Below are 27,746 nucleotides of genomic sequence, written 5' to 3'. Positions count from 1 at the left end.
CCTCGTGGGATGGCTGGCTGAGCCTGAAGTCCACGTGGGCATCCAGTCCGTGCTGGGGGCCCAGGTCTGGCCCACTGACTGGAGTGACAAAAAGCAGCTGCCAGAGCAAAGTGCCAGAAAGGGTCAAAACATTTTATTCTCTTAATTTTTTTTCTTTTTTAATAAAGTTAAACAGTAAAACAAAAATTCACAAGCTGCCCTGTCCGCCCCCCACCTCCCTCCCCTCCCCGCAGTCTTCGGCGCTGGCTCCCTTTCCTTCACCCCACTCACACAGACACAGGGTATCCAACTGAGAAAACGAAACTGCTCTAAGGACGTGGAGACATGATGAAGGGAGGAGGTGAATTGTGTCCACATTCGAGGTTAAACTGAGCAAGTCTGCATTTTCTGGATTCTGGGTGGTATCCTTTCATTAGCCAAACTGAAAAAAGAAATTCCCTGGACCAGAAGCTGCAGGGAAAAGAAGAGTTGGTCAGCTGGCTCTGAGTTTCCAAGGGAAGATCATTCTGCCCTGGTTACGAAGGGCTGCTTCAACTGCAAATGGAAAGCCGTCTGAGGGCATCAAAACAGGCTGGGCCCAGGGATGCAGGAGGAAGCCTACAAGCCGGTGGTGTGTGTGCTGTTCCAACACCTTCACCCTCACAGGAAGCTCTGGTTAGACACCTCCCTGACCCCAAGCAGGCGTGGCTCTCATGCTCCCTAGGCCAGGTGTGCGTGGAAACCTCCCGCTAGTCCATCCTCAGCAGCACCCAAAGGGGTAGATGTCCTGCTAGAAGAGAATTCTACTGCCTCCACTGATGGGCCTCTCTGACTCAAGAGTGCTGCCTAACTGGGGAGCCCCTGTTTTGGCTTGTGGCCTGGGAACTCAGGCACACCCACCTTCAAAGCTGAAGCCCCCAGGACCGCCAAAGAATGCCTTGAAGATATTGTTTGCATCAAAATCTGTGGAGCAAAATAAAGCAGAGAAAGCACAAAAAGGTGAAAAAATCACAAGTGTTTGAAGAGGAAGTTAACAGAGAATGGGTCTCCAAAGCTTTCCCAGATAACAATCACTTCTCTCCTTTCCCCAAAGTCATGGACGAGAGGCAAGCCCACTACTTGATCCCACTTTGTTCTGTTCTGCTTCCAAGTGTGTCCCAAAGGAAAGCTTTCCTTGCCTCAACCCACTTTGCTGCACCTTCTCCACAATGGGACATGCCATTTGCACCTATACACTGTCTCCCTATAATGCTGGGGCTGCTCCTGAAAGGACCAGAATCTATCACTTAAGTGCTACCAAGGCTGTATCTAAGAATGAGACATGACTGAATGCATGCATGTGATGCCATCTTCTGTCTACACCACATGCCAGAAAAAAAGCTACCAGGTGGCAATCATGGTATTGGGACTGGCATACATTAGATCATTCCCAATTTATACTCAAAAACACCTAAGGGGGAAGCTCAAGTAACCTGCCCAAATCACCTGGTCAGTGAAAGCAACAACACTGAATACTGCTGCCTCGCGCTGCCCCCCGCCCCCAGCGCTGTGCTCTTTTCATCAGGCCATGGTGGGCCTCACGTACCGTCTGCCTAAGCTGCACAGGATTCATCTCCAATGGCCAATCCCACAGGCACATGGTATTTAAAAGTTAATTCTTTGCCTGTGTATCTACTCATCTTCTGGCTCCCCAAGCTCCGAGAACGGCCCCATCGAGTCAGCTGTGCCCAAGCCACTCTCGACTTAGTCCTCTGCCTCTCCTGACATGTTTAGCAGCCAACTCCTGCTGATGCCATCTCCCGACCGTGCCCTTGATCCTCTCCTAGTGATCTTGTTTTCCCTCCTCCTCTTCACCTTTTCTAAACCAGCTCTCCTCACTGCCATCACAAATATAACTCCAGAGCCGAAATCAGGCCCACGGCTCCCCTTCTTAAACCCTTCCAACAGCTTTTGACTGCTTACAGCTCTTCTCAACTGCTGGGCAGAGCAATGTTTATTATTGTTAAACCTAGGTTTGTAAAACACACCCACCCACCCTGAACTGGTGAGGTCACGTTTATGTATATAGCATCATCAACCTTATCTTAAGTTCTGAAAGATTTTCTCAGTGGAAGAGAAAGGGCTGGCATTAGAGGCAGTGGTCTGAGAACTGTGCACAGCTCAGGGCTTCTTTTATCTCCAACTGAGCTCACAGTGAGCAATGATGCTCTCAGCTGTGCTTCACTTCATTCTAAGTCTTCTGGGGAAACTGAAGTCTGTGAGGGCTTATGGGAATGTGCCAGACACATAATTATCAGTCATCAGACACACTTTGCAATGGGAGAAAAAAGAACTTCCAGCCAAAAGGAAAAACTCAATGTTTCCTGTAGCCTCTAAGGCCTGCTGAGGTCTGACCCAACTACTGTGTGGCTATGCCCCAAGCACCCTCTACCCTCCTAGCTGAGCCCTGGTCACTCCCCTACAGTGCTGTGCTTTTCTGCACATCCAAGCTTTCCCTTGCTAGTGCTGACCTCCTCGGCACTCACTCTGTACCCCTGGCACCTGCTACACTTGACTGCCCTCATTGGGCTCCATGTCTATCAGACCAGAGGTCAGACTTGGCCCGTGGACCAGGGTTTGCAAACCCTTGGGACTATGGGTTTGATTCAGCTTTGTTATTTTCCATACCCATCACAGTACCTCACACACATTACAGCTACTCATCAGAGTGCACTTAACAAATTGACATAAGACACCTCCCCCCACCCTACTCCTCCACCCGCAGAATGTCTTCAGGAAAAATGCTAATATTTCACAGGTGTCAGGTTCAACCGAGGCTGCCCCAACCAACTCCCAACTTACCACCCATATTCATGCCCTCTTCATCAAGGTCTTGTCCACTGTCATAGCGAGTCTTTTTCTTGGGATCAGAGAGAATGGTAAAAGCTTCTCCGACTTCCTTGAACTTTTTCTCCTCCTCCTTCTGAACTTCGGCACTGGCTCCACTGTGCCGATCTAAAGGGAGGAATACAAGAACTCAGAGTCTCAAGAAAACAGAGTTCAAGGGAAAGACTACATTATGTCTCATTTTAGAATCCAGTACTTCCCACATTTGGAGGGTATGGAACCGAGCACCACCTAATTCCAGCTGAGGAGCCTCTCTGAGGCTTTGGTGCTGAACTGACCATGGCAGCAGCCGGCCTGACCTGCTCTTCCCACTGAGCCCTGCTCCCCACCGCTCTACCTGGATGGTGCATCAAGGCCCGCTTCCGGTAGGCTTTCTTGATCTCATCCTCAGAGGCATTCTTGTCTACACCAAGAATCTTGTAGTAATCTTTCCTCTTACTCTTCTTCAGTTCTAACTGTGCATTTTTAAGGAGCTGTTTGTGTTCTGGAGGAAGACATTTAGCGTCAACGGATAAATCTGTTTTTGGCTTCCTTTACCAAGTCCCAGCCCAGATGCCCTGGAGTCAGAAGCCCTGTTAACCATACGAGGGGCTTTTATGATGTTTTCTTGTGGAGATTAAAATAAGGAACATGTGCTCAAAATTCTTTACCTTTTGTTTTCTCCGTCTGATACACTTTTTCATAGTCCCGTACTGCTTCTTCATACTGTTCTGTGTCCAAGTAACTGAGAAGGAAATACAGGGCAGTACAGCGACATAAATAGCAATGGCCTTTGGCATCACTCTAGGGAAAGAGGCATGGCTCAAGCAAGAGACACAAACTTTTGGTTGAGGTGCTTCATGAAATAGGAGTTCTTAAGCTAGCCACAAGAAAAATTCGCTACCAGCTCCTCAAGAAAAAGAGAGCGGTCTCATGCCACTTGCACCCAACCAGCAAAGTGATACACTGCTCTGAGCAGAAAGCAACCAAGGGGAGAACGTTCCTTCTGATTTCACTCAGAGCCACTGAGAGGCATCTGGATCACTTTAGGAGAGACAATGTGAAGGTACCTACTTGACACTTGGGACTGAAACAGGGAGAAAAATTATCAAGTGAGATCAATGGATATGGAAGAGTTTTGAAACCAAAAGTGCCATAAACATGCAGGGCCAGCTCCAATCCAGACGAGATGTGGGATTAGTCAGCCACGAGAAGGATCAAGTTCAAGGTGGTGGCTGCCGGCAAATGCTTCCATTAAGAGTAGTCAGTCTGAGATATAGGTTAGTGAGACAGAAAAGGAGAATGTGAACACAGGCTTGATTCTATTTCAGTGGCACAGAGGAAGGAAGGACCCTGACTCAAGATGGGAGGAAACCAGCTTGACAGGCTGATCGCCAGACCTTATAAATGTCTCTTCCACAGAAATAAAGTGGCATTTTCCTGATGATATCACTCGCTCTGAGACTGGCCTACTGATTAAACAGACTCTTGTAGAAATTCCAGAAACAGTCACCATCAGCTGGGGAGTGGAGAGTGACCATGCAGTGTGGCTTGCCATTGCACAGAGAGCTTTAATTTCTTAGACCGCTGCCACACAAGCTCATCTTTGCAAACATCACATAGCACCCCCAGGCCTAGAAGCCAGGGCAGAGAGAGCATTACTGATGGGGCTGGCGAGAGACAAGCCCAACATTCTTAGGCATCTCCAATTTTCTGGCCACATCTTGATTTATGACTTTTAAAAAACGGTGCAAAACCAATGCCCCACAGATGCACAAATGCTAAGAATGCAGAGAACCCATTTTCAGGATTAAGTATAATAATATAAACTGAAGTAACACAAAATTAATAATAACTCTGGGTGAAGACTGATGTGACAAAAAAACTAACCTGATGGACTTTCCAGACTCTTACATAATGTACTAAATAGACTTATATTACAGTTTCACTTCACACTTTTTTAAAAAATTCAAGGACATCCTAACATTAAAAACAATTTTAAAAAGAAAAAGAAAAGTAGAGCTTTAGGGAAAACGGAAAGCTCCATTCAGCCCATGACAGGAGCTGCAACAGAGGTCCAGCCTCTCCCCACTAGTGGGGTGAGCTGACGCAGACCCCAGCAGCACTCAGGCTTCTGGGAAGGCTTCAGCCTGAGCTAATCTCCAATACTTCTCGTCAGTCCCAGCTGCTCCAGAGGACTGTTGCCAAGTTCTCAGCCAACTGTGCCCAACAGTGCAAGCTGTACTCTGTGGCAGGATCTCACAGCAGACCTACGCAGAGGACAGTTCTGTTTCTACCACAAAGATGATGAGCTATCTGACCAAAGCGATTTCTGTTTATTGCACACATATGAAAAACATAATGTTTCCTCCTGTTAGCCTCCTAACAAATCCAGAATTTTCTGTTCTCTTCCCATTCCCTGTTCAAACACTTCAGTGTTCCACTGAGTTGATACAGTCTTATGTATCCGGTCACCCCCTCCCTACTAGAAATCTAGGTGAGAGTCTGCTTTTTTTCTTTAACAGTAACACTGCTGTAAACATGGATACAGCACTTTTTATCTGTTAAAATAAGTCTTTAGCTGGTCAAAGGGTACACTACACTTCTGTATTCCCAAGCTTCCATGTGTGTCTGCAAGTGGTATGAGAAGATGAGATGACTCATTGTCTCATAGAATCTGTAATATAATTCTGTGTGTGTTTGACAGATTTAGTCATCTACTTTAGAAATTCACTTAAAAAAAAAAGCGCTACACAGGAGAGCAGTTTTCCTATTTTTCACAAATGTGGACAATTTGGGGCACACTAAATGGGAAGCAGCCCATGCTCTCACCACTGGTGAGACGGGGGAGCCTGAGGAACTAGGAGCTTGCTCACCAGGTAGCAGCAGCAGCACCTGTCCTTTGGCTAGGACTCTCCACAAGGAACGCGACGGCTGTGGGAGGACTGGGACGTAACAAATGAGTCTTCCTCTAGGAACTTTAAAAGACAGAACATTCTTCTTTGTCTGGGAAATAATCTGAAGTAAGATGGATTTGGGGCAGCAGTCTCGCTGAGCCCTTGCTCATGTTCCTGTCTGGAGAAAAGAGTCTAGTGGCTTCAAAAATAAGATGAACAAGTATGCTGCAGAGCAACCTGACTCTGAAGGCAAATCTGAGCACCGGATCTAGGCAGGCACACCCTGGCTTATAAATAACCTAGTCAGACAAGGATATTTCAAAGGGGACTTCCCTATACTGCAGGGACGCGGAGCCAGATTAAATCCCTTCCTGTGGAAGCACTGTCTTCCCTAACCCAGAACATACAGGATAGGCACAACTCTCAACTACCACAAAAGACACCTTATTCTTCCTCTTCCAAGCACCATACATTCATTCAACAAAGCATTAATTGAGTGAGCACCTACTGTGTGCTAAGCACTGTGTCAAGTTAGAGCAAAAGTGTACAACACAAAATAAAATCTCCAAAGGAAATGGATTTTAAACTTTAACAAAAGGAATTTGGGTCAGGCATCAGAGGAAACTTACTGACCGTGAGGGGCGTAAGACACAGGCATGGGAGACTGAGGGAGCTTGTGCAATCTCCTCCGCTGGAGGTCTATAAAGATAGCTCTAGGGCTGGAACAATCCCACCTAGAGGCAGGGGGAAGGACCAAATGACCTCACAACATCCCCGGGTCTGCTTCATCATCCACAATGCAATTCCCCTGGCAGGCCAGCAGCAATGCCCTCTTCCCTCCACCCACCAGAGGCACTTACCACTGAGCTCTTCTCAAGTAGGCTTTTATATAAGTGTCATCGAGCTTCACTGCATTTGTGCAGTCTTCTATTGCATCATCTAGTTTCCTAAGCTTCAGGAGAGAGAGAGCAGTCATACTTCACATCTTCGGTGACTGAGGGAGCCCAGAAGCTGTGGCCATGGCTTCAAAATTCTAAGAGGATCCATTAGTCATGCTGGCCCACTGTCACATTCATTCTTAGAAAGCTAGTCCCTCAGAGGGCTAAGGACATCAAATTCAAAACTGGGTTCTTTTCTAAGTGATGGAAGCCAGGCACACTTATCTGTAAGCATAAACCACATCTACTGTTCCAGGTTAACGCCCAATCAGACATGGCAAGAGGAAGGGTGGTTCTTGCCTCCTATTCTTCCAGAGGCCAACTGGAGGAATAAGAATTACTGTAATTTTTTAAACCACTAGGACTCTGCAAGAGTAAGGAGCCTATTCTTGTTTCCTGATGGTTGTGTGGGAAAGCACTCAGGGTATTTTCCACTGGGCAGGGTAACCATCGGTTATACTGGAGAAAAAACTACGCCTGCCTCATATTCTCATGTCCTCCAAATCCCTCCTAAAAAAAGAATCACTTGGTTAGGCAAAAAGAAGCTTAAAAAGTGTTTCAACACCTTTAGTTATTCTCTTTTTTTCCCCTAGCCATTTTTTTTTACTGGAAGAAAGAATCTTGAAGAACAGGTGGGAATATCCGCCTAAACTGTCCCTCAGGTGTCCCTAAATTCCACAGAAAAAATAAAAGCTTGCCTCTCAGAAGGAAGTTCCTCACAAGCTGAAACATTAACCTTTTCTCTTCTCATCTGGTTTACTCTCACTGGGCAAAGTTCCCAAGACCTTTTTGTTGGCCCTTAAAAAATATAGGCCCCAAGTCGCAGACCAAGTGCTTACCTTGGAATTAACCGTACCCCGATTACAGTAGAGTTTAGCATTTGTTTTTATATTGTTGGGGTCTATCCCCAGGGCTTCTGTGTACAGTTCATATGCTAGCTTGTAATTTCCTTCTTTAAATGCTTTATTCCCATCTTCTTTCTTTGCTTTAAGTGCTTTGGCATTCTACAGAGAAAAGCAAGGGGAGTTTCAGTTCACATCCAGAAACCCTCAGACCACTGCAGAGAGAGTCCAGAGTCTATTTTCTGTTTCTTAGATCCCAGGATGGCCCTCTACCCTGCCCAACCCCACCACCTGGGCTATTTGTTGCTCATTGGTGCTTGCTACAGAGTGGACAGGAGAAACCGAGATTTATAAAACAATACCAATGAGACCTGTGTTACCCAGAGTTTACCTCTACTCCCCAGGATAAGCATTACTATCTTTTCTTTACTGAAGGAAGAAAAAAAGAAAAAAACACTGAGATATTAAAAGGATCTGACTCTAAATGATCGTCTTTACCTTTAGGCAAATATAAAGTTGTCCTGAAATAAATTCTAATGAAAGAACCAAGCATCCTGGCAAGGTGGGAAGAAGTGCTATCACATTCCCTGTGACGGGCAGAAACCTTTCGCCCTGTCTTAAAGGTGTAAAAAGGAAGCTTTCTTTCCTGCCCAGATCTGGTACCTAGAACTTACTCTGCAAGCAACGCAGGCCTTCTCATGGTCAGGAGCCATCCTGAGAGCCTGTACAAAAAACTGAACCGCCTTCTCAATACAATCTTCATAATAAAGGCAAAGACCTCGTACATACAAAGCATCGGCATTGGTGGAATCCATTCGTAAAATGTCACTGCAACAGCCAGAAAGGGGCACATTCAGCTATGGTCTGGATTTCCCCCACTGTTACTATCATTTGGCCATTTTTTTTTCTTGACCATGTGTCTAATATGGAAAGTATCCAAAGGTAGATTCCCAAGAACTCCTCCCAAATTACCTGTATGCAGCCCCCCTTATACACTGTGTCTCACAATCTTTATTAGAACAGGGTTGGCAGATACAGACCACAGGACCAAATCCCACTTGCTGCTGGATTTTGTAAATAACATTTCCTTGAAATCCAGCCATACTATTCGTTTATCTATTATCTACGGCTGCTTTTACACTGTAGTGACAGAGTTGAATTGTTAACAGAGACCACACAGCCTGCAAAGCCTAAAATATTTACTAACTGGTCCTTTACAGTTTGCAAACCCCTTGAGTAGAAACAAAAGAACACTTAAAAAATTCATACATCTGTTCTTTCACATACAGGTCAAGCACCTACTGAACTCTGTAAAACCCTTAGGTTTTTAGACCTGGTCTAACCTTTGGCTTTAAGTCCCAGGAAGCTCTGATCACCCTATCTATAGGACCATACGTAACTCCTGACGTAGAGAGCTGCTGGACAGCATTTGTTCAGTGCTATCTGGCATGTCACTGCAGAACTGGCTTGACTTCATACCTGGCCACAGACTGTGCTTCTGGGTAACGACCCAGCATTGCTAAACATTCTGCTTTGAGGATTTTGAAGCGATGGCAGGCAGGGGCGTATTCTAGGGCACGGTCCATGCAAAAAACAACCTGTGGGGAAGAAGAAAGCAAATGAGGTTCTTCATCCTGAACTCCAGAAATGTCTTCACTTTAGTCTGGTCATAGGTAACAAGAGAGATTCAAGGGAAAAGTAATGCCAGAAGTTTAAGAACATTCCTAAATTATCGGATTAAACCACTGAAATGAGGAGAGCAGCTGATCCAGATGATGACAACAACAGCAAACACTGACTGAGTACTTTATATACTAACTCATTTAATGCTCGCAACAATTTTATTTAGAAAGTTATATTACTACCCTTATTTTTTATTTTATTTTTTCTGGCTTTATTATTTTTTTAATTAATTTATCTGACTGGGTCGGGTCTTCATTGCGGCACACAGGCTCTTCCCTACGGCACATGACTGTCTCTAGCTGTGACACCCAGGTTTAGTTACCCTGCAGCATGTGGTATCTTAGTTCTCTGACAGGGTCAAACTTGGATCTCCTGCGTTGGGAGGCGGAATCTTAACCACTGGACCACTAGGGAAGTCCCTATTACCCTTCTTGACTGATGCAAACACTAGAGATTAAAGTAACTTGTTCAAGGTCACCAAAGCTAGTAAGTGATAAGAATAGAATTTGATCTTAGACACAGAGATCAGATCCAGAGCCTATAACCCTAATCACCAGGCTAAGGTGCCTCCACAGGGAATCCAATCAATAGTGACTGTGATCAAAATTCTCATTCTTGGACTTCCCTGGTGGTCCAGTGGTTAAGAATCCACCTGCCAATGCAGGGGACCCAGGTTAGATCCCTGGCCTAGGAAGAATCCACATGCAGCGGGGGCAACCGAGCCCTGCACTGCAACTGCAACTACTGAATTTCCACTCTCTAGAGCCCCATGCTCTGCAACAGGAGAAGCCACCACAATGAGAAGACCACACACCATAACTAGACAACAGCCCCCACTCACTGCAATTAGAGAAAGCTCTCGTGGCGTAACAAAGACCCAGCACAGCCAAAAATAAACAAACAAAAAAACACTCTCCTAGTAGAAATACTATTATTTGCTACCTTGCATAATTCATCATGTTTAGCCTAGTATGAAAGACAAGGAACAGCAAAAAAGAACCTGATAAAGAGTCACTGCTCCCTATGCTACTGACACCCCTCACAGTTCCCTCCTTCCTGTGGCGTGAGCCTCACATTTCACTGACTGCCCTGGTGGCCACTCTTCCACTTTAGAACAGAATATCTGATATATGAGTTCATTTTCAGTGGTCCTAGACTATTCTTAACACGTCACTATACTAACCAAAATGTAAGTTACACACACACAGCTGGGATTTTTTTCAGTCTTTCAGGTTCATAAAGACTCTCCATATATTCCAATCTTTTTTCTCAGTTTGTTCTCTGAGCTTTCGCTTTTTGTTTACCTGCTATTCCTGGGAGATACTTCTTGAATCATATTCTCCTAGGAATAACTGATCCAACAGAGAAATCTGGAGTTCAGGGACACCTACTCCCTCTAAGAATCTGGTAATCGGGATCAAGAAGTGATGAAGTTTGAAAACTTAGAAATAACTCATATTCCATCAACAGGAGACTAGTTAGGTAATGTAAACATTCATAGAACAATATGTGGATCTAACCTAGAATGAAGAAGCTCTCCATACTAATATGGAAAGACTTCCAAGGCCTATTAAAAAATAAAAAAAGGGCAAGGTATAGAACTTTGCATAGCACTGTTACCTTTCATTCAAAAGAGAAAAAAAAAAGAAAAAAAAAAAAATGAAGAATCTGTATTTGTATTTGTTGGGAATTCCCTGGTGATCCAGTGGTTAGGACTTGGCGCTTTCTCTTCCAGGGGCCAGGTTCACTCCCTGGTTGGGGAACTAAGATCCTGCAAGCCACACAGCACGGCCAAAATCTGTATTTGTTTATTTATGTAGACCAAAACTATAGCAGAAAATAGAACAAGAACAGTGCTTACCCCGGGAGTGAGAAATAGACAGATGGAAGCCAAGTTTGGGGAAACACTTATCACTGTTTATACTTTCCAGCTTCTGAACCAAGAATAGCATGTATTCAAATATTTAAATTTAAAAGTAAGGGAGAAAAAGTAAACACCATGAGCTGTTGCACCTGAAAGACTTTTCTGCAGTGTCAACAGTGGGGACGCCTCTCCTTGAATGGCACAGGTTATACCCAGGAAATTCTAAGGACCATAGGAAAATGCAGGCATTGAGTAGGGGAGTCATGGTGCTAATTTTCCCCTCCTTAAACAGAAAAAGAATTAGGGGAGAGCAGTCAGTCAAATGTAAGCAGTCACACCCTGCTGCCTTTGCTAGGTTCTGTACCGAGATAGTTCGGCTCCTGGTGGGGAGTGTCAGTTGGAGCCTCAGGGCTTCACTTCCCACCCCCACCTCCCCAGGACTATGGACAGCTGCAGGCAAAGAAGATCTTTGTTTCTTACAAGTTCATCTGTTTCCCCTGCCAGGATCATAATTCTTCATTTGTGACATCACCATGAACTACAGTGGGGGGGGGGTGGGCTGGGATGTCACAAACAGAGGATTCTGTCACAAACTGGGGACTCTGGCTCCAGGATGGGCAAGAAAGAAAAGAAACCCAGAAGACCGCCTTTTAAGACAAAGCTTTTGCTTATGTAAACCTCAGAAAACGTGACAGGAGGCAGAACTGCTTTCCAAACACACACACACACAGTACGAATCACACTACAAAGACACTGTGGTTACTAAAACCAATGGACAGAAGAAGGATGCTAATAAGTTAATGCTGGGACTCTATAAGCTAATCAGATATTACCAAATAAAAAGACCATCAGTCTGTGACTTAAGAATGATTCTTAACTGTACCCTTTCATCAAGCATTTGAGGACCTGCTACAGAAAGTACAGAGCAAATTCCCACATATGAATTGACAACTCTAGCTCTTGGATGATACAAACTTCTTTTAAGTGATCCTGAAAACCGATCCTTATCAGTGACTTTTAATCCTTTTCAAGGCCATTGACATCCCTTTGAAACTAGTGAAAGCTGCTTCCAAGTTCCCTTGCTCAGAGGAGGGATAACCACTACAAACAAGACCTAGAAAGATAACTGCAACTCAGATACCCTTCCCATGTTTCACACAGGTCAATCCCTTTGCCAAGTACATTTTTCATGAACTATCATACAGCTCTATAAAGGACAGTGGTGTGCTTTCATGGAAATGCTTAACATCAAAAGGGTAGTGATGACAGGCTATAAACGCTATTCAAAAACGTAAAAGGGGTCTCTACTTTTTATTTACAGCTGTGTTCAGTTCACAGGTGTTAAAGCTAGCTCTCATTATTCTAATAAAAATATGTAATGCAAACAATATTTAATTCCAACTGGCTTTTCCTTTACTAAGACACTTTTAGGCTACTACCTCCTATCAGAAATAGGAATGAACTCAAGTAACAGACTTGTACTGCTTTTTATTACAAAGTGAAATATAATTAAAAAAAGAAACACTTCAACAAAAAAAAGTTTTTTTTAACTCTGTTGATATGGAGCAACAGGAGCTCTCATTCCTTGCTGGTGGGAATGCAGAAGGATACAGGCCACTTTTGAAGACAGTTTGATAGGAGACAATTTTCACTACAGGATCTAGTAATTGCACTTCTTGGTATTAACCCAAAGGAGGTGAAACTTAAAGCCACACAGAAACCTGCACACAGATGTCTAGAGCAGCTTTATTCATAACTGTCCAAAACACGTTGTAACAAATATATCTCTGGAATTCCCCTTTGGAGAATGTGGATAACGAGGGAGAATATACAAGTGTGAGGCCTCAGGAGGACTATGGGAAATCTCTGTACTTTCCTGTCAATTTGGCTGTGAACCTAAAACGGTTCTTAAAAAAAAATTAACTCTTTAAGAAAAAAAGAGGGAAAGAAATGGTCAATGCCAAATTAAAGGGAAAATTTACTGTTTTAGATCTTCTGTACCATACTACTCCTCTAGTTACCACACACACACACACACACACAGAACTTTGTGAGAGAAGTGTAGATGAGATTTCTACATAGTTGTAGTTTACCTTCCGAAAATCCCGCTTCTCAAAATCCGTTTCTGCTATTTTTTCATATTCTATGACTGCATTCGCATTCTTGAACTATACCAGAAAAATCATATAAGAGAGTTTTAATGAAGCTGTAGATTCCACAACCACAAAACCCAACAGGGCCTTGATGAATCTATTTAAAGAAAATCAGAACCACAGACTTTTCACAAGTCATACTGGCGAAGATGTAGTCAAGACTTCTTAACAGAAAGGTTAAGGCCCAACCTTCACCCTCAGTTTGAACTTAAAAGTCAGAAACACAAGAACCATGACAAGATGTATGTAAAATAAGAGGCATTGTCAGGGGTTTAGTGAGATTCTCACTAAAACGTATCCAACGGTAAACAAGGTACATAAGAAAATGGAATTAAAACATGTTTTAGCTGCTAACAATTTAATTAGGATCTGAATTCATACAAATTTTTTAACCTCACTCAAATCAGTTCCTTGATAAATCTGCCCACACCCCACTCCCACCAACTCAGAAACTCTAAATTTTATAGATTTTCCAAAGCTGTAAATCATATTCAAAACCCCTTTTACAGATAAGGAAGCTGAGGCTCAGAGAGACTATGAGACTTGTGCACAGTCACCCAGGTGTGGCTGATGGCAGAAGTGAGACAGGATCTCGGTTCTGATTTTCAAGTCACTGTTCCTCCCAAATACACCACCGTGTTTCGTCTGATACAGACAGGGTCAAGCTCATACCTCCTGCTGGGCCTGAGCATTTTTGTGATCCAGTTCTAGGGCTCTCTGGAAACTACGACACGCTGCCATGGCATTCCCTAGAGATAGGTGGCATTTGCCTTCTCGTAGATGCCCCTAGGAGAAACACAAACGGGGAAGAAAAGGAACATGACTGGCCAAGCAGAGGGCCATCAACAGCAGGAACACCCACACAGAACCAACAAGGGATGAAAAGAGCCAGAGCAGCAGTTATCAGCCAGGGGTGATTCTGCCTTCTATGGCACATTCAGCAGTGCTAGATATGTTGTTGCTTGTCACAACTGGGAAAGCAGGGATCTGGTGAAAATATCCTACAATGCACAGGACAGCCCCCCACAATAAAGAACTATCTGGCCCAAAATGTCAATAATGTCAAATCTGAGAAACCCTGGGCTACAGGAACTCAAGTATAAGCCAACTTAGTACCCCTGAAACAGCCCTATTACATACCCGGACGAAACTGTCATCCAACCTCACTGACTGCTGTGCATCCCCGAGAGCTTCCCGGAACTTTCCGAGCATCATCAAGGTGGCAGCTCGATTCCCATAATAGCTAGCATTTTTAGGACACATATCTACAGGAAAGGCAGAAGAATGTGAAACAAAGGTTAGCGTCGGTCATGCTTGGAAAACTCAGGGGCGCTGACACCCTCAGAACTATATCAAGATAATCAAACTATAGCAGGAATGTTGGCATGCTCTCTTTAAAGCCCACGGCCAAATTTTTGACTACTTGTGCAATGGACAGTAGCAATGATGAAATCAATTTACAAATAAAAGTTATTTAGAAATAATTTATACTTAGCTTTAAAGTGTACTGATTATCTTTTAGGAGTGAGGGGTTAACACATTTATCTTAATGATTTGTATTTTATGTAATAAGATACAAAAATGAATTTGCATTTGTTGAGTTGTAGGTGCAGACGGAGCAAGTTAGGTAAGAAAAACGCTGATATGAGACTAAAATACTGCAAACTGAGCATGTAACTAAGAGTCGTTAATATCTACAAAGGTCTCTTTCAATTCTGGCTTCCTCAGTGTGAAACAGATCACCAGTCCAAGTCCGATGCATGAAACAGGGCAAAGCCGGTGCACCGGGACAACCCAGAGGGATGGGATGGGGAAGGAGATGGGAGGGGGGTTCGGGATGGGGGACACATGTACACCCATGGCTGATTCATGTCAATGTATGGCAAAAACCACCACAATATTGTAAAGTAATTAGTCTCCAATTAAAATAAATAAATTAATTAAAAAATCTACAAAGGTCATTTTCTAAGACAGTAAATGAATTGGCAATGGCTGAGAGGATTAAGGTGGATATCCTTCTGCCATATTACCTAGAATTTCTGGAACTGCCTTTAATTTGCCAAATGTAGAACCACCTGCTTGAGCCAGAAAAAGTTATTCTTTCAGGTTGTTAAACCCAAAACAGTTCACACAGTTAACAGTTATCAACCCACTAAGAAGAAAGATTACTTCTTACAGGAGCTATTTATAATAGCATTTGGCAAATTATTTTCCAGCATACTACTTCTCACCTATGGCTTTTGTATAATAGTTATAAGCTTCATTGTAATCTTTCTTGGCATAGTAGGCATTTCCTTGTTCCTTGAAAGACTCTGCTTCTCTGAAAAGGAAAGAGAATCATGTTACTATACCCAGGGAATGACCGCTGAAATCTCATGGGAGCAATCTTTTGGTCTCGAGTCCCCGGCACATTGAGCTGAAAGTTAATGTGATACTTGAAGGAATTTATAGATTTGTTCGACAGGCTGATGGGCCAAAAAGAGGTGCTAATGAAAGAATCTGAGTTTTTCAGATGCTATATTTTTTTGTCACTTAGATACATTCAAACTAAATCAAGAAAACTCTCTCATGCTGCCTGACCTCCCTCTCACTATCCCTACCTTTTAATCATTCCCTTAGGACAGACACCAATTTATAGACACCCTCTCACAGAGACGAAACTTTTACATTTATTTCCTTTCCGCTGTGTCACAACTTCTGCCTCTTTAGCAAACTGACAAAATCAGTTATAGGTAATTCCTTTCAGGGGCAACTGATTTCTCAATGTGAAATGAGTCGTATCCTTGAATTTTGATGATTTATTCTTTCGAAAACTGGGCTCATGCATAGGTCACCGGAAGGACAAACAGAGCAAAAGCAGGTGACAAAGACGTTAAAAGCAGAGCATACTGGTGTTTAAGATGGAGGACAGAGCTGAGTGACAGGAGACACCAAGAACTTGGGTAACAGAGACATACAAAATATCGGCTGCCAGAGTCATACTCTAAGAAGGACCCACCTACTGGAAGTCTGTCTGTCTGTCACATCTATGTGGATGCTTACTGCTCCCGTGACCATCCCTCTAGTACCCTGCATAACCACCCAATGGGTAATATCAAAAATTCTGCCCTACTCCAAGATCCACTTTTTGAAGCTGTCCCATGAGACAAACTATACTTTCAAAAAGAAACAATGATATATAATGGGGAATTATAATCTTGACCAAAGAACTAAAATCAAATCAGATATGACCAACAATGTCTCAAAGAACAAACTTGTAACCTATATCAGAGATACCCAAAATCACTCTAATGAATCACCCTAATGACCAACCTGAATGACAACGATAATTCTTTACCAAAATGATTACTGTAACATAACTAAATATCTGGGCATTTCTGTTACAAGGAAGAGTAACGGAATTTTTTTTTTCTTTTTCTTTCCTTAACACACGCCAAGAGCCCAGTTCAAGGGCTGCGTGAAGTGGAGATGAAAGTACAGTCCTTAATCTTGGTGATGGTACAAGAAGTTTACAGCTTGATTCTATGCACTGTGGCACTGGGGAGATCTGTGATTTTATTTACTCATGTATTTTAAACTATAAACTGGTAAAGCCACCTTTTATTGAGGCGATCTCCCTTTCCACTTTTTTCCATCACTGCCCTGGCAAGGCTCACTAACATGAAAGGTCTGCTAGCAGAAAGGAGAGGCAAAATGGGGGACTTCCTTGGCAGTCCAGTGGTTAGGATTCGGCGCTTTCATTGCAGGGGCCCAGGTTCGATCCCTGGTCGGGGAACTATGAAAAAAAAAAAAAGAACTCAGGAAAAAAAAAAGAAAAGGAAAATGACCTATAAATGTTGACAGATTTGATCTGTGATAGATTTGAATGATTTTATTATACCAATTGTCACAATGCTGTAAAGAGGCCATCTGCTATTAAAAGTTCTCAAGGAGGATCCCCCAAGTGCAAGACTTATAAGACCAAGCACAATCTTTCTACATGGTGAACACCATACTGTAACTGTAAACTAAGCCAAGCACTATAAAAATGATGAAGAGCCTATCCTTTAAGAGCAGACATGCCAGGGACTCCCCTGGTGGTCTGGTGGCCAGGACTCTGATCTCTCAGTGCTGGGGCCCTGGGTTTGATCCCTGGTTGGGGAACTAGATCCCACATGCCACAACTAAGACCTTGTGCAGCCAAATAAATAAATAAAAATAAATATTAAAAAAAAAAAGAGCAGACATGCCAAGACTGAAGAAAGGACTTCTCCAACACTGGATGTCAGAAGTTGAGTCAAACCACTGTGAAGAAATGAGAGGAGAAAATGCAAAAGAAGCATTAGGCCCAAACTGTACCTGAGAAGACCTAGCCTTCTCTTCAGTCAGCCAGTGGCTAAGACCACACAAATTCCTGAGGAAAACTAAAGGCAGCTGGGCACTCAGATACATGTTGTGTCAGTGTAGAAAGCTTATTAGTCAAAGATGGAACAACCTGGAGGGCTACAGAGAGGTGCCCTTTCTTTCCTGAAAGAGGAGGCGGCCATAAGTTTAGCACTGGCTTTCTATCCAAAATTCAAAAGATGACTTCTGTGGAAAATCAGTAATCATTACTGAGGCCAGGTACTTTCCATACATTATCTTATCAGGTGAGTTTCATTATTTCCATGTTTCAAAGGAGGAATTTAAGGCTTAGAGGTTAAAAAGTGGCTGGAGGTCAGGGTGTTGACCTACACCTGTCAGATCCCAAAGCTGAGCTATACCCTATCTACTATACTGAGCTCTCTCTAATACTCACCTCTACCTATTGCCCAAGACTTTAAAAATTAATCGGTAATGCTAAGAACAGTGAATATGAATTTCTTTCAACTAAGACACAAAATAGCCCCAGCATATAAAATCCAACTCTAGACAGGCAATCTGGATTTAAATGAGCCAAATGACACTCCTAACAATTAGTCACAGAGAGAGCAGGGCTTCTTTCCCTTTAAGATGCACGACCTAGTGAACTGGACTTTGCCTCCCCCAAGAAATGCATTTCATTTTAGTAAATGGTGAGTAGATTCCATTCTAGAGCAAACAAAGCGAGTAATGTAGAGTCAGCCCACAGCAGAAAGAACAAGAAGAATTGTGTTGTGACAAGTTACCATGTTTTTAACCTCACACTGCACAGCATCAGACCAGAATTAGCTATTCCCACACAACTGCCTCATGAAAAGGACTTATTTTCATATAAACATGGTTGATTAACAGCTGCCTAAACAATGGGCACTTAGTGCTTTTAGACTGAGTGCTTATTTTTTGCCTCCAGGTCCAACACCCAAAGCGGAGTCCCTCCTTCACTGTGAACCTCCCCACCAAACACACGATGAGCTTTGACCAATGGGCCTGACCCTGCGAGACCAGCCAAGGAAAGAGTGGATCTTTGGAATCCAGCATGGCGGCAGCAAGAACCAAACAAGGCTGCATCAGGAACAGTTCCTGGGTCAAATCCTTTCAAGTCCTGCCTGGAGTCTGAGAAAGGGCTGAAGCTTGTTCAAGTTGCCCTTACAGCCAAGGGACTGAAGGATGAGATGTCAAAGACTGGAAAAGGAAGAGAGTTGGTTAACACTGGAACTGAGGGCAATCTGGCCATGGCATCTGTCACTCCACTCAACTGCCAGTCAATTAATTTGAGAACCAAGTGAGGTTACATGTACCTAACTAAAACACATCAGTACTGAAAAATGAAGAATTAGGATTAACTGGGTTCACCTGGATCGGGTTGAAAAGGGAACAGATTCAAAAGGGACTACATTAAACTAGAGTATTTTTATGGCCGCAAAATAAAATTCAGACTAAACCCTGAAATACATCAAAATACAGACTTGGTCACAGCTGACCCGATGTCACTATTAACATCTACACTATATTTCTAGTGCATTTTCAAATTTTCAAAACATTTCCAATGAGGACCCAATATCGTGTGTCTTCCAACAGAGGAAGAGCTCGTGAGGCACCCGAGGGGCCTGCACAGGTCTCCTAAATCTTCGAGTCTAAAGTTTTCCCCACTAGATCCTGTTAGTGGCAAGGTTTTTGGGTTAAAACTAATTTACCCAGTTCCACACCCAACCCCTGGATCAACTCCAGGCAGAATAAGTGTCACTTCTCTGATTCACTAAAAGATGCTGGGAATGACTACCTCCATCAGACCAGTCCTTTCACTTCAATAGTCAGCAACAAATTCCTGTGAAAACAGCTACTGAAAGGTTTTCCAAAAGCTGTTCTCTCTTTGGATGTATGATGGGAGGGTGTCCCACAGCAGGATCAGTGCCAAAGGGACAGGTTGCCTTCCCTCCACAAACAAAGGTAAGGAGAAGACTCTCCACTCTGGTTCTGCTTGGCTACTTTAAAATATATTTCTTTACTTTTCAGAAATAACCTCATCAATCAGAAAGCTGCAGCATGAAAACCTGCTCTTCCAACACTACACATGCACTAAAAACCTGTACATCCTCTGATCATGCGGTTCCATTCTCTAATTTAGCACTCATTCACCACAGATGCTAATTACAACAACAAACCCTGCCAAGGGAATCATTTGGTATCACACAGGTCTTAGCAGGGCTCAGCATCATGTGATCAACTCAGACAACTTGGGCTTATGATCACCAGCCAACTTTGCACATTTACAACTCAGCTAAATTAAAAACATTAAAACACCAAAGCTGAAATGTAATGTGTCCCAAGTTAGATGTGCTATAAAAACTTCCATTTTCTCTCTAAATACTTCCAGGTTGAATGCGTAAACAATACCTTTGCCTTAGGCCAACTAGTCTACCTTCTAGAAATGAAAGAAGTATTTATTTATTTATTGGTCCTCTGAGGCATTTTATTTGTATGTATTACATCCCTAGAAAAAGAATCCAAGGATTTTCCCTCCTGTATGATTTTGTCTTGCTTCTTCATGGTCCATGATGCCAGCTGAGGTTGTCAGTACAATGAAACCAAACTGACAGGATGGGAGCAGGTTATTCTGCCATTTTTCTAGATCTTTGAGTTGCACATCACATCTGGGGCTGATCACTCCACACTTATTTAGCCTGCCTGTGAGGTTCACAACAATTTTCCCAGCCCTGTGATCATCAATGATTTCAAATTCGCCAATGTAACCATGCTTCATCATCACTGTTAGAAACCTGACGATGACTTTGGAGCACGGCCTAATGAGGACCTGGCATTTGCCTCTTTTCGGCATTGTTGATACTCTTGAGAGCATCAGCCAGGACATTCATGTGCACCATTCTGGCGGCAAGGAAAGATGGCGGAAAGAGCTGAAAGAAGTATTTAGAAACTTGACTCAGCTCTCACTTAAGGCAGGACTCACTGGCAAGTAGTTTTTTTGTTTTTGTTTTTTTAATGTCTCAACATTACTGGGTTCTTTCTGGAATTACTTCACAGGTATATTTGTAATATACCGTTTTTAGATTTATTTTAACCCAGTGCATGAAAAATAAAGACTTCACTATTCTACATTTGCAACTGAGGAAATACTGATTGATTAGATTTCTGAATGAACAAAGTGAGGGGGTGGTGGGTGAACCACTGTGCTCTTATTTCAAATATTTGACTAGAATAGATTTTTCATAAAGTTCAGCTCTTTCAATAGCCATTAATAACAGTTTAAATCAAAACATATGTAGCAGCCTGAATGACGTCTTTTTTTTTTTTTTTCTTTGCATTTTCCCGATGTATTCTGCTACTTCAGAAGTGGAAGAAAAATATCGCTTTGCTCAAATTACAACTCGGGACAAAATGATTTCTTGTTAGAGCAAAGGAGTGTTAGGGGCCTCTGACCTGGAGACTATTTTACTGGCAGGAATAACTTCAAAGAAAAAGATAACTTTCCTTTCTTTACCCTCGGGCTTTTAATAATAATACCTTATACTGTCAATGAGTCAAATATCCTTTACGCGTTTGTATCATATTTAGTACTTCCAAAATGTCGCCCTTACTCTATGATTGTCACACCCATTTCTTTTATTCAATCAAATTTACTAGTTGCCCGTTGATCTAGAAATGCCCTCCATCCTTCAGAATTTACAGGATCTTGGCCAGTTTCAGAGTAGAAATTCCTTTTTCCTTCCCACAGTGTGAGACCTCTCGTCCCCAAAGGCACGTCACAGGGGCTGTGCCATGTGTACTCTCTCTGACCTTCATGGCGAGTAAAGGAAAAGGAGCCCAGAAGCGTTTCACTCCAACTTACCAAATGCACATTATTCAATTTCTTTCTATTTAGTTCTCTAACCTAACAATTTAAGTTGCACATGAATAGGTGGAAGTTACATATGACCTGAATCAAATCCTACGGGCAGAGGAGCCTGGTGGACTACCATCCACGGGGTCACAAAGAGTTGGACGTGACTTAGCAACTAAACAACGTGATTCTACAGATAAGAGTGTTTGCAAAATGCAAAGTGCTGCATACTGAGTGCCAACAAAGACCTCATAAAGGTCCAGAGAAAACAGAACGTGGTCTCTATCCAGCTGCTACATGTTGGTAAGAGTGGGCTACCCAGCTTCTTTTCCCCAATATTCTGTAGAATAGAAAGCTTCTGCTTTCACTTAAAAGCCCAGTTAAAACATCTGCCCTCCCTCAGAAAAGAGAAGGAGATGGAGATGAAGAAAATATACCAGTTCAAATTGTCCTCTGGACACTCGCGGGAGTCTCAACAGGGGCAGAGCCAGAAGAGACCAAGAGCTGCCAAGGGCAGAGAGAGGCACAGACTACACAAGGCAATAGCGCTCTCTACTGCTCAAGCAGGGAAGGACACCAGCCAACGCACCAGAGCAGGCTATGCAGTCTCCTCTCACTCAGTGGGGAAAAAGAGGAAGCAAGCAGTCAGTCAGGCGGGACAGAAATTCCATCACTGAAGGCCTAAGGATATTCTCACAGAAATAGTGAACTCAGCTTTGTTAAATAGTTATGCTAGTTCCTTAAATGAGATATCACAATCTGTCGCATCTACTTAACCTCCATTTACCCCTGGGAACAGGAGACCCAACCATAAGGCTGCTTCTGAGAAGTAAGCTTGGTAGAAGCTACTCTGAGGACACCAGCCACTGGCTTTTCAGCGTTAGCCAGAGACTTGTTTTCAACATATCTGCCCGAATCCATCATTTTCTATCCCTTGGCTTCCCATCCTGTGACATCTCCCACTACCCTCATGGGAACACTATCATGCATCAAAAATCAAGAACTGGGGAATTCCCTGGTTAGGACTCCACACTTTCACTACAGAGGGCCAGTCAGGGAACTAGGATGCCTGCGATCCTAGCTGTGTGACGTGGCCAAAAAATCTAGAACTGAGGAACTACAATTGAGAAAAAGGCTGCCTTCCAAGTTGTTTTTATGTGTGTATGTGTATGTGTGAGGGGGGTCGGGGGGAGTGGAGAAGGGAACCACAGACAGGCGTCTACACTGCCAACTGTTATTTTGCTTCCCAAGTTGTCTTGGTTCTTGAGTTCATCAGGTGGTTGATGGGCTCAGAGCAAACTACCTGAGGAAGAATTCTCAGGACAGCAACACCAATAAGACAAGGTCCTGCTTGTCTCAGACACCCTCCCCAGAAGCCTAATATTAGAATGAGAAGAGACAGTTAACACTTTGCTTATCGGACAATCTGGCCTCCCCACACAAAGTCATATGCCAATAGAATATTAGGTCTCAGAATCAGACTTTGAAAGTCAAATATTCCTGCTCATATTACCATTCTCATTAGTCTCAATCACTTATACCCCTGCCATGGTGGGCTAAAACACAGAAACTGCTGTTTGGATCTTGCATGGGGAAGGAAAAAAACTGTCAATCCAATAAAATGAATAGACTACTGGAATAACTTGCATGCCGAATCCTGTTCTTACTGCTGAAATTTAGACAGTTTAAAAGAATACCTGGAACGACCTCTAAGTAACTTCTTCCACATCACTCAGCACAGGAGAAAGGGGACCAAACATTAGTGGAGTCAGGGAGAAATGGGCTCTCGGAGGGACTTTGCATCAGACCACAAGGCACCTAGGCAGCCACCGACCATTGTTCTCCCATCTCTTAAAGGCCTAGAGAAAGAAAGCAAAGGCAAGTGCCTAGTAGGCAGATTTTAAAAACTTTAATACTACTAGCTTCAATGACTAAACCAATCTCTGATTGGTTGGAATGTACAATAAGCCCGGGCTTTAAGCCAATCAGAGTTCTGGTCGTTGGGAATGAACTAGACAGTAGAGCAACTGCCACTCACTTGGGCCAACATTTTATTAAAATTGCTCAATTTACCTGGCTTCAGTTAATATGTGGATCTGAATTAAAGCAACAGAGAACAGAGACATCCTTCCTCCAAACTCTACCTTTGCTCCGGCTATGATTAATTAATAATTTTGCCACTTGTTAGTATCAGGGTTCAATCAATTATTTGCTGGTATTCAGGATTCTGTATTCCTAGGTTTAGCCCTTCCTTAACCATGACTTATTTGTCCCGTGTCCCATTTCTTCATGGGACACACATGAGTATACCACACATACTTAGAGTATACCAAAATGAAAATGAACGCTAAGAGCAGAGTTTCTCTCTGATTGGGGCTCAAGGTCAAAGACAATTCCCATTCACCTTGTGGGCTTTGTCTAGCTGCTTGCCCTGGTACTTCAAGAGAAAGTTTAGGGAGACAAAAATCTAAGAATTTGAAACAGGGTGGGGAAGAAGGGGGAGAGGCATCCCCGCAAGCTCCACAGTTAAGGCCACAAACTCCAAAACAGCCCAAGGAGCTGCGCTGAACAACTCCTGGATACGGATTCAGGGTTCAGTGCTTCCCACCACCAATACGCAGAGAGAAATAAAAGGCGAAATTACAAGAGTGTAGTTTACAACACCGAGGTACTAAGAAAGGGCCTCATAATGATTGTTCTTGCTTTTCTTTATCTGTTTCAGGAAAACAGATACTGAAATGATCAGCCCAAGGAATCAGGTTAGGATGCCCTGCTCCCTGGTGGCTCAAGTGGTGAAGAATCCACCTGCCAACGTAGGATCACCGGGTCGGGAAGATCCCCTGAAGGAGGAAACGGCAACCCACTCCAGTATTCTTGCGTGGAACATCTCATGGACAGAGGAGCCTGGTGGGTTACAGCCCATGGGGCTGCAAAGAGTCCGACATGTCTGAGCATGCATGTATGTCCTGCTCCTCAGTCAATGGCTCTTGTAGGGTCTTCCAGATCTCACTGTCCAGTCATATCCCCAAGGGATATGCTGAGACACAAGTGCTTCTTCTATTGATAAGCAACTTGAAATCCTTCGATTTTACCATAATAAAGACTACCTACAGTGACCAAACTGCTCCCCAATCTAGGAAATGTGAGCAGAGAGCCTTCACTCAAGATAGGCATTCATATATCAGGTAAAACAATCAGCAACTTCTCAGGAAGATGAGAAGACCTTAAATTAGCTGAAATAAACAACCTCAGAAATTGAGTCCTCTGGGCTTCCCAAGCAGCTTTATCTGTTCTGGTGGGCAAAGAGAAATAATAATCCTCATATTCAGAAGCCCCATCTATTCTGGACTGCCAACTAACACACCTTTTATTCTAGCCTCTCAGCTATGAGGGAAAAAAGAATTTTGTACAGAGGAACAGGCAAGAAAATGGAAGTCCATTTCTTTCTCTCTAGAGACTCTAAAGCAAGGAAATAAAACATGCAGCCATTTAAAATGCTACAACCGTAAGGTTGAACATCTTGAAAGCTCCTCACTCTGCCCCCATGGGACTATGACAATTCAGAAGCAGGCTGCCCTTGGGCCACAGTACAAGGAAGGACTCCTTGCTGGACTTTACAAAAACAACCCAAGAGACCAACCAACGCTCCTGACCCCAAGTGAACTGGGACTACGACTGTAACAAGAGACAACACAAACTTTGCCAAATAACTAACCAAGTCAGGTAGTAAAGGGCATTTGTAAGAGACATACCTATCCCTGCCCTCTGCTGTGGCTACACAGGAGGACTCCAGGATACATGAAAAATGTGAAACCATCTTTCTCCAAAACCTCTAAGTCACCACTCCATTTTCAGCATTGGAAATCTACACATAAACAAGGCTTTTTCTTACTAATAGAGTCCAATATTTACCCTCCTAAGGATGTCTTACAAGACAGAAAGTGAAACTGTGATATTTCTGCTTATTTCATTACATTTTCCTTTTGACTTTTTTTACGTGATACACAATAAACATTTATATTTTATGTTTTAAAAAGATCTATATGTTTAACATACAAGTCTATTTCATAATAATGCTTTTTTTTTTTCCAGTTTTTTTCTTAGTGGTAGCTAAAACAACCATGTATTTTACACTCAATGAAATCTTGAACTCCATGAAATTAGGCAGTCAATATAAGTTAACACCTTTCCTTATTCTGTTTATTGCTAGCAAATATCATGTTTTTTGTGTGTGATGTGGAGTTCCCAGGTGGTGCAATGGTAAAGAATCTGCCTGTCCAGGCAGGAGATGCAGGTTTGATCCCTGGGTCAGGAAGATTGCCTGGAGGAGGAAATGGCAACCCACTCCAGTATTCTTGCCTGGAAAATTCCATGGACAGAGGAGCCTGGCAGGCTACAGTCCATAGGGTCAGACTGAGCAGGCAGGTTATATCACGTGGCCACATTACAGCATCACCTGTTTTACCTTTTCTTATGATAGAATAGGAGAAGGCAATGGCACCCCACTCCAGTACTCTTGCCTGGAAAATCCCATGGACAGAGGAGCCTGGTAGGCTGCAGTCCATGGGGTCACTAAGAGTCAGACACGACTGAGTGACTTCACTTTCACTTTTCATTTTCATGCATTGGAGAAGGAAATGGCAACCCACTCCAGTGTTCTTGCCTGGAGAATCCCAGGGGCGGGGGAGCCTGGTGGGCTGTCGTCTGTGGGGTCGTCTGTGGGGTCGCACAGAGTCAGACACACGACTGAAGTGATTTAGCAGCAGCAGCATCCCAGGGACCTACTAACCTGCAAACTACATTTTGTCAAGGTTCTCAGCTCCCAAAAAGTCAGGAACTTGAGACAAATGGCTGAAGTAACTACCCTCAAGCTAGTTAACTATTCATTCTGCCTCCTTGAGTACTTCTTATGTTTCAAATCTGGATAGTTAAAAAGAAAAAAAAAAATCTCGGAATCCTGATTTCAGATCTCATGAACTAACCACCACCTCACACCACCCAGACTGAAGCCAGAATGGCCTTGGTATAAAGATACGAAATATGTGGGAAAAAGACTGTGGCAACTGTAGTCAATTAACTCGCGGTTGATAAAGACAGGGCTCCAAACTTCTAGAAGCTTTTTGTTAATTCTGCCCCATATTTAGGACAAGTATGACTACCCTCAACAGTGTTCCAGCCCCACTTCCAATAACCTGCCTAGCTGTAGCCAAAATCCAGAGTGTTCTCGAAAATCACTCGCTCAGCAGCTCCCTTGGCTGGTCCGAACTGGCAATCTCGAGCCACTGCGGCTGCCCAGCAGCGCCAACAGCCCAGGCAGCTGCCCTCCTCCTTGCTGCTTAACCTAAGAAACAGCCCTGGGAAAAATGAGGATCTTCGGAAACGTGGAGGGAGAGGGTTTGACGTGTACAGCATGAGACAAAACCCCTCACCCTTCTTTCTCTATTACCTTCCACTTCTGGGGTAACCGAAGGGCCACCAGGTCAATCATGGAGACACACACAGTCACCTCGGGCCCAACTAGTGCTCGCTGGGGTACGATTACGGAGGAAAAGGGGTGAGGACAGCAAAAGCTCTGGAGATGCAAAGGGCTGATAGACAACAAGGTACGGAAATTAACAAGACAAGGAGGGGGTCGGGGGCGGTGTAAGAAGGCTGATAGACAACAAGGTACGGAAATTAACAAGACAAGGAGGGGGTCGGGGGCGGTGTAAGAAGGCATCATTATCGCCGTGTCGCCACCCCCACCCTGCAAAAGACCTCCAAGATCCCCTCAGAGACCTGACCTCTACAATGAGAACGACCTTCCTCTCTGCTTGGGGTACAAGACCATACCTCAGCTCCTCAGCAAGGCGGAAGCGGGAAAGGAGGGCAAACCTCCAAGAGCGCCCCTTCAGGGGGTCCATCCGGACTCAATCTTAGATTGTGTGTGTGTGGGGGGGGGTTCTTGGAGGGCGGGGCATCGCCTCTACAGGGGTTGCACCACAGCAAGGACGGGGTTACCGGAGCCATGGAGCTGAAGCTCGCCCCGTCCCCTACCCTGACACCCAGTTACCTCTTCGTTTCCTCGTCGTCTAGCAGCTCTGGCTCGGTCGCCGCCATTACCACATCGCACTCCGCGGCAGCCGCCATCTTACCGCCGGGACCAGAGAGCCGGGTGGGAGGTCGGCGGTGAAGAGCACTTCCGGTCGGAGCATCGAGCGGCTCAGCGGCGCTGCGCCCAGAGGGGCTCCCTCGGGACCGTCTACCAGCGAGAGGCTCCGCTTCGGGCCAGAGCGGCCTCCCGCCCCCGGAGGTCCAGGGTGGTCTCCGC

The 27,746-nt window shown here is 43.9% G+C and overlaps 1 protein-coding gene and 1 pseudogene across 9 annotated transcripts; both read right to left on the bottom strand.

Annotated features, from left to right (window-relative positions):
- Positions 1 to 111: 111 nt before the first annotated feature.
- DNAJC7 (DnaJ heat shock protein family (Hsp40) member C7) lies at positions 112 to 27,580 on the bottom strand. 8 transcript variants are annotated; one of them, XR_014078952.1, is made up of 15 exons: positions 27,489 to 27,580; positions 15,453 to 15,541; positions 14,362 to 14,486; positions 13,894 to 14,007; positions 13,162 to 13,236; positions 9,001 to 9,119; positions 8,196 to 8,349; positions 7,519 to 7,683; positions 6,602 to 6,693; positions 6,375 to 6,475; positions 3,516 to 3,589; positions 3,203 to 3,349; positions 2,821 to 2,973; positions 880 to 942; positions 112 to 450 (listed from the first exon to the last, which is right to left on the bottom strand). XR_014078952.1 is itself a non-coding variant. In XM_081577635.1 (15 exons), the coding sequence occupies exons 2-15, from the start codon at positions 23,163 to 23,165 to the stop codon at positions 413 to 415; spliced, it is 1,440 nt and encodes a 479-aa protein (XP_081433761.1). In that variant the 5' UTR covers positions 23,166 to 23,295; positions 26,629 to 27,580; the 3' UTR covers positions 112 to 412. The 8 variants fall into 8 exon arrangements, 7 of the variants coding, with proteins under 7 accessions (XP_081433761.1, XP_081433763.1, XP_081433760.1 ...); XM_081577635.1 differs by lacking the exon at positions 6,375 to 6,475 and adding an exon at positions 23,134 to 23,295 and having other exon boundaries at positions 26,629 to 27,580; XM_081577637.1 differs by lacking the exon at positions 6,375 to 6,475 and adding an exon at positions 26,629 to 26,790 and having other exon boundaries at positions 27,269 to 27,580.
- LOC145541364 (small ribosomal subunit protein uS8 pseudogene) lies at positions 20,042 to 20,483 on the bottom strand (annotated as a pseudogene). Its single transcript, XR_014078954.1, has one exon. The product of XR_014078954.1 is annotated as a small ribosomal subunit protein uS8 pseudogene (transcript).
- Positions 27,581 to 27,746: the final 166 nt, after the last annotated feature.

This window comes from Giraffa tippelskirchi, chromosome 3 (genome assembly GCF_054371585.1).
Source record: "Giraffa tippelskirchi isolate mGirTip1 chromosome 3, T2T-mGirTip1v1.2.pri, whole genome shotgun sequence".
NCBI lineage: Eukaryota > Metazoa > Chordata > Mammalia > Artiodactyla > Giraffidae > Giraffa > Giraffa tippelskirchi.
Note: the sequence above shows the minus strand (reverse complement) of the source record. Positions and strands in the feature narration are given on the sequence as shown.